The sequence below is a fragment of the Mastigoproctus giganteus genome, chromosome 6, assembly GCF_048544385.1.
Source record: "Mastigoproctus giganteus isolate SK-2022 chromosome 6, ASM4854438v1, whole genome shotgun sequence".
NCBI classification, from domain to species: domain Eukaryota; kingdom Metazoa; phylum Arthropoda; class Arachnida; order Uropygi; family Thelyphonidae; genus Mastigoproctus; species Mastigoproctus giganteus.
In genome coordinates this window covers 159,748,728-159,760,747 of record NC_143580.1, presented here as the reverse complement: position 1 = coordinate 159,760,747, position 12,020 = coordinate 159,748,728, and the positions used below count along the sequence as shown (strand labels likewise).

General features: G+C 36.1%; 1 protein-coding gene across 1 annotated transcript in view; it reads right to left on the bottom strand.

Annotated features, from left to right (window-relative positions):
- Positions 1–12,020, bottom strand: part of Adss (adenylosuccinate synthetase) — a 236,410-nt gene that overhangs the window by 90,851 nt on the left and 133,539 nt on the right. The window contains exon 8 of the mRNA XM_090375434.1: positions 8,480–8,603. Coding sequence (XP_090231560.1) covers positions 8,480–8,603 — 124 coding nt within the window. The remainder of the gene's footprint in view (positions 1–8,479; positions 8,604–12,020) is intronic.

The following is a 12,020-nucleotide window of genomic DNA, read 5'->3' as shown; positions in this document are numbered from 1 at the left end:
TTAAATAATCAAAGCTTTACATATGGACATATAACATAGAGCTTATGATGTGATCACTGTCAAGCATACTAGTTAAACAAACTGCCACGTTTAATATTTTGCAAGTTATATTTCCTATTTGTATATGTCACTTCCTAATGTTCAGCAGCACCAGACTACTAGGAAACACTCACGGTGAGAGATTTTCACACAGCAGTTCGATGCTGATCTTTTCTATATCATCATCATCATCATCAGCCATTTTCAATCCACTGCAGGATGAAGGCCTCTCCAGCAACTTTCCAGTTCCTTCTGTTTTGAGCACTGGCCATCCATTTACTACTCAAAAACTAATGAATTTCATCTATCCATCTCCGCCTTTGTCTTCCAGGTTTTCTTCTAGCTCCTCTTGGGTACCATTCTGTTATTTTCTTAGTCCATCTGTCATCATGTCTTCTAGCTTTCTATATATATATATATATATATATATTTTTTTTTTTTCTATATATATATATATATATATATAGAAATTTCTATATATATTTTCTTTTCTTTTATATATTTATATATAAATATATATATTTTTTTTTTTTTTTTTAAAGAGAAACTCAATGTCCATGTCTGCAAAGTTCAGAAAGCTAAGAGATCAAGGGCAGTCCCTACTCTGGAAAAGAAACTGAAAATTATTGCTAACTTTTAAGCTGGAAAATGAATAGCTAATACTAAATATGAATATGAACTCACAACAATTGTGGCTGATAAACAAAAAATATAAAGACATTGAAAAATTGCAGTGCCTCTCAGAATTAAATGTTTAACCATGGAAAACATCTTGCTGTTAAAAATGAGATATTATGGATTTGGATTTCTCATCAGCAAGCTAAGGGAGAAAATGCAAATTTCACTTTAACAAGGCAGAAGACTAAGATTTTCAACAATCTCAAGGCAGATGAAACAGAACTGCCACAGTAAACTTTCTGCAAGTAAGGTAAATTACTTCGATAAATTTAAATTAAGAAATGGAATTTATGTTTGAGTAAACTAAATGTAGGAAATTTTTATGGTTAGTCATGCGACACACAAAGGGACATAAATTTAAAAATGAGAGTGAGTAATCGTAGACTGGATATCGAAATACGTAAATGAAAAGAGGGAAGATGACAGTGGTTACTTTTACTTTATTTCTTGGCTGTTGCAAGATAAGCTTGATTCCTTCCATCATTTTGCCAGTACTTTACATGTACATATTCCAGAAAAAGGTTACAGTTACCATAAACAACTTTTTTTTTAAGGTATTCAGAATTTTATTGCCATATGCTCTTTTTTTTTCAACAAGCATCATCTTTGGCATTAGCATTAGTTAAGGCATATGATGCAAGAAAGCAAACTTATACAGCATCAGCCAAAAAAAAAAAAAAAAAAAAAAAAAACCCCTCCCATTTCACCCATTCCAAATGTTTGGCTAGTGCCTTAAATTTATTTAAGCTATCAACTTCGACAACAACAAATGGAGGTCTGTTCCAGCAATTAACAACCCGCTGGCTAAAAGAAAACTTCCGCACATCTATTATTCAAACTCTTTCCTCAATTTTAATCAATGCCCCCCTCAGGTTCATAATCTGAGTAAGCAGAAGAATCCCATCAGCATTGAGCCTGCTCAAGCCATTCAAGGCCTTACACCTCAATCAGATAACCTTACAGGTGCCTAGTCTTCAGATGCTGCAACTTGCAGAATTTAAGCTTTCTTGGTAAGAGCAACCCTTTGTTCCTCTCATCAATCTTGTTGCCCTTCTTTGTACTCGTTCTAGCAACTCTACATACTTCCTAAAATGAGGCTTCCAGACCTGTAAGCAGTGCTTAAGGTATGGCCTGACCATTGCCTTATACAAAGGGATAATCACCTCCTTCTCTCTGCTAGTAAAATTCCTATATATCACCGACAAGACTCTATGACCTGCATTTGGCAGCCCATCTGCACTGCTCAGGGAACTTCATATTTGACTGCACAATTATCACCAGTCTTTTTCATTCTCCATTTCCCTGAGTGTAGTACCACACAGTTGATACGTTTCTCTTGGGTTCCTGCTACCGTATGCAGTACTTTGCATTTGTCAATGTTAAACTTCAGTTGCCACTTCTCAGCCCATCTCCCTAACTTTTCTAGATGCAGTAGCATACTGTCTTTATTCTCATTAACAACTCTGCCAATCTTTGCATCATCTGAAAATTTCGAAATTAAGCCTGATATACCTTCATCGATATCATTGATTAATACACAAAACAACAATGGGCCCAGTACCGAACCCTGGGGGACTCCACTAATAACATTAGTCCACAAAGAGGAACAAAGTCCATTGATTACCACTCTGTTGTCTCCCACGCAACCACCCCTTTATCCATTGCAGGAACTTGCCCTTAATGCCATACCACTCCAATTTGAAAAGAAGTCTTCCATGTGCAACAGTATCAAAAGCTTTCCTGAAATCCAAGTACAGTAGGCCTTTGATTTAACAGACAAAAAATTTCTGTCCTAAAGGAAAAACCTAGAACCTCTTTTTTTTATTCACAAATAGAGCATGCTAAAAGGTTGAATCAATGAGTCAGCATTATCTTATCATGCATCCGGTGTTGGGCTCTGGGTATTATGTCACCTAGGTGAGGAGTGATTAGTGGTGCCAGTCTTCCGGTGCAGTTATTCCTATTCTGTTGTTTATATTTTGGTTGTTTTTGCGTTTTACGTAATTGTGATTTTTCACATATTTTATAATAAATGCGTAATAAAGAAGTAATGCATAAACGTGTTAACTTGAGTGTTGCACAAAAATTAGAACTGATTGAGAAGCTTGAAGGTGGTGTAACCTTTTTCATGTGTGCAAGATTTATAGTCATAAAGCAAACAGTTTCATGTACATGAATATGTACATATTCATGTACATTTTAATGCAAACTTAAGGAATTTGCATTAAAATACAATGTAGATGGTTGTTCCAAGACTACTTCTATAGTTGGTAGTAGAAAATGTATGAAAGTGGCCCAAGATAAAAACCTAGAGGAAGCAGTGTACAAATGTTTGTTCAGCAGTGCTCAAGTGGTATTGTGTTAGAGGTGTTGAGTTAGTCAGCTGCAGAAAGGCTTGCTAAGCATATGGGCCTAAAATTTTAGGAGAGTGATGGATGGATGGCTGTGGTGTTTTTGAAAGCACCACGGCATTGTTAATAAAAGAACCTGTGGTGAATCTTTAGGTGCAGATGAAGAACATATTGAGGCTTTCAGAAAATATCTAAATGACCTCAATAAAAATGAGGGCCTCATTTTATCACAGCTTTATAATGCTGACGAGACAGCTTTTTTATCGTGCTGTTCCTGAAAATACCCAGGCTTACAAGCACCACTGGTTGTAAGCTTAATAAGGAGCGAATTTCAGTTTTATTTTGTGCAAATATGGTAGCCTATGGTAAGGCAAAAAAACCTCGTGCTTTAAAGGATTTAATGAACCAGTTATTGGTGATATATTCCCACTCAAAAATGCCTGGTTTACAATGGATATTTTCTGTGACTGGTTCTTTAACCATTTTATTCCTGGTGTGCGACGCTATCAGACAGATGTGCTGAAAATTCCTTCTCATAAAATAAAGGCTGTTTTACTGCTAGATAATGCACCTGCTCACCCAAATGCTCAGAGGTTAATTAGCAGGGATGGAAGAATTAAATGTATTTTTCTGCCTCCTAACACTACTCCCTGATACAGCCGATGGATCAGGGTGCATCGTTGCATGTAAGAGGTTGTATAAAAAGAAGTTTTTGGAAGAAACAGAAGAAGATACAAGAGGCACAGGACACTGCAAAATTTACATGCATACAACATCAGATCTGCTATCTTAAACTTAGCAGCTGCATGGAAAGATATGAAGATTACTACCTTGGCCAATGCTTGGAAGAAGTTGTGGTATGATGTAGAACCTGAAATGGACTTTGAGGGAGTTGAGGTGTCTAATTTTCGGGGACACTCTTCTGAGGGCTGGCAACAAAAATGCAACAGGGAATGATATGGAACAGTGGCTCGAAAATGATGAAGGTGATCCAGGCTATCAAATTTTTTCTGAGGTAGAGATTGCGGAAAATGTTTTTCATGGAGAACAAGAGGACGATGACGATGACAACAAAGATGAAGAATCGGTTGCACCTCATCCTAAATTTCTGTTATAAGACAACAAATGGATAACATCATACATTATATTGAATCATCATCAGACCCTGATGTGCTTCCTTAACATTTTAGAGAATTTCGATCAGTAATAAGGAAGCGGCACCAAGGTGTTAGGCAACTGAAGCTTGATGATTTCTTCAAGACCACTTCATCAACTGGACTTGTTTCACCAGAACTCTGCCAGCAAGGAATTAACACTACTCCCTCCATATGACAGTTGTTTCTGACTATGAAAATTGTGATTCTTTCAATTAAGTTAATATTAATATTGAATATTATGTCTCTTTTTTTAACATTTTTTTGTATGTTTTTATTCAATGGAGTTTAAGAAGGAGGCTTGGCACTTGGCAGGTATATAGATACACTGTATTCATATAGATGGTAATTCGATGTCAGGATGGATAAATGTCGTGAGGGATGATAGTGGGTGCCCGATGCATAGGTCACTATTGTGGAGGTGGTACAGAAATTGCACTATCCCCATTCGACAATATCAAGAGTGTATCGGGAATAACATATTGTGGACAGCGCTGTGGGCGGAGAAAGGTGGTGGATGAACGTGGCCATTGATGTCTGTCTTGCACTGTTTCAGTCAACCACAGAGCCAGAGTGGCACAAATCACCACCATCTTCAACGAGGGAGGTGCCAGAAACATCTCTACCAAGACCATCAAACGATTTAGCCGCAATAGGTTGTGGGAGCCATTGTCCAACCAGATAGTGCCTGGAGTGCCTTCAGAGTCCCATTGCTAACACCATGACTGGACAAAAGAACATCGGCACTGGACCTTGAATGATCGAAGACAAGGTCTCCTGGTCCAATGAGTCCCGTTTCCAGTTATTTCGAGCAGACGGGAGGGTGCATACCTGGCAGAAACCGCACAAAGCTATGCACCTGTCATGTCAACAAGGAAATGTCCAGGTACGTGGATGGTTGGTAACGGTCTGGGGCATGTTAACTGGCACATGTTGGGAACTCTGGTATGTCTAGATGCATCTCTGAATGGTCCAGGTTATGTGTCCATTCTTGAGACCACCTGCATCCCTTCATGGTCACTGTGCACCCCCAGGGCAATGGACTCTTCCAACAGGACAATTTTCCCACAGAGCCATGGTGACTAGAACATGGTTTGAAGAGCATTCTGCATATTTTACCACTATGGAATGGCCTCGCTGTTCATTGGACACGAACCCTGTGAAGCATCTTTGGAATGCTGTGAAAAGGTCTGTTCGAGCTTTGGATCCTCCATCCAGGAATGCGATGGAATTATGGACAGTGGTGCAGCAAGCATGGATGAATGGAAATACCTGTGGAACGCTTTTGTAAACTAGTGGACTCAATGTCTCGTTGTGTGACTGCCCTTATCTGGGTGAGAAGTGGGCTTACCCATTACTAGGTAGGTATCCCATGATTTCTGTCCACTCAATGTATATATTGTGTACATTTTACCAATATACCAAAAAATTCAATTTACTGCATTATTTCTGAATTAATATGGATGTGTAATATGCATGACTTAGATCCTATTAACAAGGATTCAGATTGAATTTGAAATAAAAAAAAGTTTTATTTCAAATTCAGTGCAGTGCAGTGCAGTGTAAAATAGAAAACAACTGCGATTCTTGCATATATCACCCTTTGAGCACACGCACATGCATGCACGCACGCAACGAAGAATACATATATTTATATGAACTGAAAACATGTTTTTAAACAGAAACCTGCTTTAATGAGAAAATATCTTAAACTATTGATAATCTGTTATAAAGCAGTTTAGCATCTGCCATATTTACTTGAATACTTTCTCTTGCCGCCAAGGTTTCAATGCCATACTTTATAAGTTTTTTAATAAAACATATGTGGAGCAGCCAAAAAGTTCCTAGACTTGCATATTAAACTGAACCAGACCTATACATGTCCACTATTGAAGTACTAATGCACTTCTACTGATGCACTTGAGGCACTAATGCACCTTTCACACCACTGGTGCAATAACTAGTAGCAGTACAGGAACCATTCTAGTTGGATGGTGCAAAGACCATCTTCAGCTGCATCAAAACCTCTTATTTGCTGCAGAAGCGAGGGCCTTATAAATGTTTCATTTTAGGGAAAATGAAAAAAATTGTATGGTGAGAGCTCATATTGTGTTTGGCAAGTTCTTATTGCACAAGAAAGTTGACATCGAGAACGTGTACACAATGGTGGGTATCTTGTTAACTGTTCAATGAACTCTTAAGAACAACAGAACATTATTAGATAATGTTACCAGATCATAGAAAATTGTTACCCACTAATTCTGTTGATTGCTGGTAATCATCTGAAGCATCACATGCTGGGCAATCTAATGCATGTTCAAATCATAACTTAAAATTCCATGACAGCTTCCATGTAAAATAAAATGTTTAAAGCTTCTGCAAGTTTATCAACAGTCACAAACAGTTCTGAAATATGAGTTGCACAGCTGTTTAAATTTTTTTTTGGCATATAAGCAGTTAAATGTCTTCCCTAATAGTCATCTACAAAACCTTCTCTTTCCTATTTGAGTCTAAAATGCTATTCAACCACAATAGTACAAGATGGAGAATCCTTAACTTATCATTTTCAAATATTCAGAACCAATTTTCCCTAAACATTGGCAAATTGTTCCAAACTTGATATTTTTGCACTCATAAATCATCCTAAAAGGCTACCCTCATTATGGGGCACTCCCAATTAATAAATATGTGAAGGCTAACCTCCTTGCCATAACCAAAAGAGTCCTAATATTGTTATTCTCATATTTGTCAAGTTTAATTTCAAAATTTCTCTATCCTTAATTGATATATATATATATAACCCTAGGGCCTCTGTTCTGGATACTTGGTTTTGGGAAAAGGAAAAGTTTAATAAAACATGGCATGCACATATAACTTATATTTATATCCACATGAAGTATTTCATACATGTATAAAGCTCCTATATACACACTTCCTTCCTTAACAATTCCCCCCCCCACCCACATCCATAACTGTACCATTCATAACCTGTCATATCTGGTCATTTCGTATACAAACCACAAAAGATTCTCCAGTCTAAATATCTGCCAGTAAACTATTTCTAATGTTCTTAGCCATTCATATTATGCATATGCACAACCAAACTACCTTATTAACAACTCTTCACATATGATAAATTTCAATAAAATGATACCAGTTCTGGTTAAGTCTTTGCAATTACTACTAACAATTATCTATCTCAGACAGTACTCTCTCTTTTAAAATGTTCTTGAATCTTGTCCTTTAAAGCCCCCGCACATATAACTTATTAATTCTCCAGAAAGACTGAATACCATTGGAAAACTCTTTCTACTGGAAATATTCATTACTGTTTGTCAAGTATTGGAGGTGGTACTGGATAAAGAAAATTTTACTTAGTTCCCTCTCACGCTCCTTCCCTCTCCTTTAGGCTTGGGCCTGTTATCAAATTGGAAATTCCTCTAATCCCTGGAATTTTACTGGCTCCTTGCTACTTGGCTGATTTTCTTAGTTCAACTCCTATACCAGCAATTCTGGAGTGCCTTCATAAACGTCCACCCTATGTTTTCTTATTTTCAGGGCCCAACCCAACTCCAGCACTTCCAAAAATAACTCTTTCCTCACTGAAAAACATCCACAACACACTTTTCGAACGAATATTCAACCACACACCAAAACCAAAAATTCTCTTTCCACCGACTTGGATATCACTTTTTAAGAAGGTTGCATTCCCGCATACACCTGGATAATCCTTTATTCTCCTGATTCCTTTTGTCTTTCCCAGAGCTCAGCTTTCCAGTGACCATGGCCCTCCCATAGATTTATGGATTAAACCCACTTTTGTTTTTACATGGTTTGTAGAAAGCTCGATATAGAGAATTCGAGACTCACCCAGTCACACAATGTAAACGTTCCTTTGTATATATTCTCTTTTGTTTCTTTGATGTCATTGTGTTCCCCAAAATCATTCAAATATTTTTAACTTAGAAGTTGGAAAGTAGATTTATTAAAACTACCTTAAAATAATAAAAATATCAGTAAGCAAAGGATTACACTGAATAATTAACAAGCTTTTATGCCCATGTAGATGAGGGTTAACTGAATCTGACAATGCCAAATTGCAATGCATCAATTCACTGTGGTGCTGTGCAGTAAGTCTGGGAACGTTGTGAATGCACTAATAAAAAATATTTTAATAAAAAAATGCTAGATTACTAGTTAATAATAATATCAGTAAAAGAAAATACTGCAACTAGTAAATGGACAAAAAAGACATACCAAAATCAATATCCAGAAGTGCAGCATTTGCTCCTTCTACTAGAACTGTCTTACCCTCTCTTAGGGCTTTATGGATATAGGTGACTGTATCAATGGCAAAAGGACGGATTTTATCAGAATATTCCTGTAAAATATTAAGTGAATTTAAATTTAAAACTCACAGGAGGTTCATATAAAACAATGAGAATTTTTCATGTTTCTAATTTTTAATATTTTATTATATTCAGTTCACATTACACCAATAATGAAAGAAATTTTACTTTTTGATAAGCAGCATAAATACAACAAAAACTTCAAAAAATTCAATTTATATAAGTATTTATTATTACACACAAATATACATGGTTATAAAATGTGGAACTTGTGATAGCAGGATCGACTGTCTCTTACTTTTAATCTATATAATATCAGTGTAAAAACACATAGACAACTCTTAAAGGAAAAAACTACGATAGTAGGGTAAAAGGCATCATTTCAACCATACCTCATATTACGCTCCTCCTCCTCCACAACAAGTTACCAAGTATTGCACTACCTCGAATAAGTAGAGAAGACTATTGTTACTTATTCTCAGTGGGCACCACCACCCAGACGACACCATTTTAAAGCTTGTTGGCTTTTCATATACAGTTGAAATTATGCCTTTTACACTACTATCGTAGTTTCTATGATGTTTTTACACCAATATTGTATAGATAATTATAACTTGTAAAAATATTACGCCCAGTTGCATTTAGTCTTATTTAAACATTATCATGTACACCTTTTAGCATCTCTCATATTGTGGGATTATCTTCACAACTGGGTCATCATGTTTGCAATACCAGGGTGCCCAATGATGAAAGGCCAATAAGCCTTGAAACGGTGCTGTTTGGGTGGTGGTGTCCACTGAGAATAAGTAACAATAGTCTTCTCTATTAGTGAAGCATTACTTATTCAAGGTAGTGCAATACATGGTAACTTGTTGTGAAGGAGGAGCACAATATGAGATACAGTTGAAACTTAGTTGATTTCAACCCTTCTAAAACTCAGCCTTGTCTTATATCTCGCAAAAAGGATTCTTCTACTCCTATGCTTATCTTTGGTGACACTCCGATTTCTAGGCAAAATGATATATCTCTTTTGGGGATTACCCTGACTTCTAATCTCTCTTGGCACAAGCACATTACAAATATTGCTTCTTGTGCATCTAAAAAACTTGGTTTTCTCTTTCGCTCTCGGCGTTACTTTTCTTCCATACAGCTGCTCACTCTGTATAAATCGCAAATCCGCCCTGCCATGGAATATTGTTCCCACATCTGGGGTGGTGCCCCCAAAACCTCTCTCAGGCTTCTTGATTCCATTCAGAAGAGGGCAGTTAGGTTAATTAATGATCCATCTCTAACAGAGTCTCTCCACTTGCTGTCTCATAGACGTACAGTTTCTGCTGCATACCTCTTCTACAGATACTTCCATGGGCACTGTTCTTCTGAATTGGCTTCTATAATTCCCGCTCTCTCTTTCAAAACAGTCCGAACACGTGCTGCCACTGGCCAACATCCATTTACTGTCCAACTTCGAACTCACAGAACCAACTTTTCATCTTCCTCATTTATTCATTCAACTGCCATTTTCTGGAACAACCTTCCTTCATACATATTTCCTGAAAATTACAGTCTACAGAAGTTCAAGTCCAATGTCAACAAATATCTTCTTTCGTCTTCTCAACCTCCAACCCAAGCACGGTACTAAGTACTATAGGTTCTAATACCTCTCGTGATTGGGGATTACATAAAAAAAAAAAAAAAAAAAAAATGATGCCTTTTACACTACAAATGTACTATCATAGTTTTTTCTTTAAGAGTTGTCTATGGTGTTTTTACACCGATATTATATAGATAATTAGAACTCTTTAAAATATTATGCCCAGTTGTGCTTAGTCTTACTTACTTTTAATGTAAAATCCAAATTACGAATGCAGTCATAAAAAAACCAAAACTCACTTGATTAGAATATATGATGGGTGACTGAAAAGTTTCTGGCCTAACACATCTGGCCTTCTTTTTGTTTTATATGTAGTAAAGTTATTACTGTACAGTCGCGCTAATTGATATAGTGGTGTAATGTTGAATTAGCTTCAGGGCCCGATATCCTATGTCAATGCGTGCGTGCGTGCGTGCGTGTGTGTGTGGGGAGGTTGGAGTCAGGAGAAAACTTCCGAAAAGAAACGATGTTTAATATACACGAAATATGCTTATGAAAATGGAAGAAAATTACTATTACAAATGTTTTGCCATTCCTTGGACCGGGATGGTATAGCTTTTCTAAAGCATAACGACCCATGTATGTCCAATGGAATGGCTATTTACATATTTACAGCCTCCTACTAAGTGAATATTTACCTCGTGTCACTATGTGTGATATTGTCATGTTGTTTTGTGGGAGTAAGCTTCCGGTGGTATTTTTCATTACTAAGTTTGTCAGTTTTAAAATTTCTAAATATTTTGATTTAGTCTGGAGGGGTTTTTTTTGAATTCATGTTGTAGTGCAATCAAAAGACGAGCCTTGTCTGAGCACAATAAACCCATGTAACAAACTTAGGCATCAATTAACTTATTGCATTGGTATTTTTAGACAACTTAGTTTAAAAATGTTTCATAGCGTTTTCAATGAATGTATAGGGGTTGATGTTAGGGTGGTGTGTTTTGAGATTCGAATGTATGGCTGCTTTTATATAAGTAGTGGATTGATGGCCATGTGATGAATGTTTTTTCAAAAACTGCATTGCACATTATCATTTAGTATTGATATTTTCACAATCACTTAGTACTGATATTTTCATTTACAGTTAGTAATGACATTTTCATTTTCATTTTGTATTGATTGCTTCATAGTAATTTTAATGTTTACATTAACTTTACGTTTTTAGGCCAAACAGACTTAAGATAGCCTATATATGCTAGCTTGATTACCAGATCCGTATACACACTAATACCTATAGTAAAATACCACTTAATTGAATTAATTGACCAAAAATTTAATCATGTACGTATAAAAATACCACTTTATTGAATTTATTGACCTATATTAAATCATGCACGTATAATGTTGAATTGCCCTATGTACAATGGCATTAACGTTGCATATATGATTAAAACTATAATATACAATTCTATCATTATAAACTTTAAACATTACATATACACTAACGCAATTTATACAGTATGTTTATACTATATAAATATTTGTAATGTTTAAAGTTTATAAATTTCATTCTAGATGTATTCTGAACAATTGACACTAAAATGCATTGTATCATTAGCCAGGGAATAGTAGTGACTTCGAAAGGCATCACATTTCAAATAATGTAACATAAAATTAACAAGGATATATTGTATACATTCTTAAGTTGTAAACTGTTATGTAATTCACAACAATTTTCCAGCACGACCCCACTTTTATCCAACTAATCACTGTATACATAAATAACAATGCAATCTTTAGAACCTTTCACAAAGTTGATTTTCAGTTTTTAATTCTGGCTGATATACCCTAGTTCTGG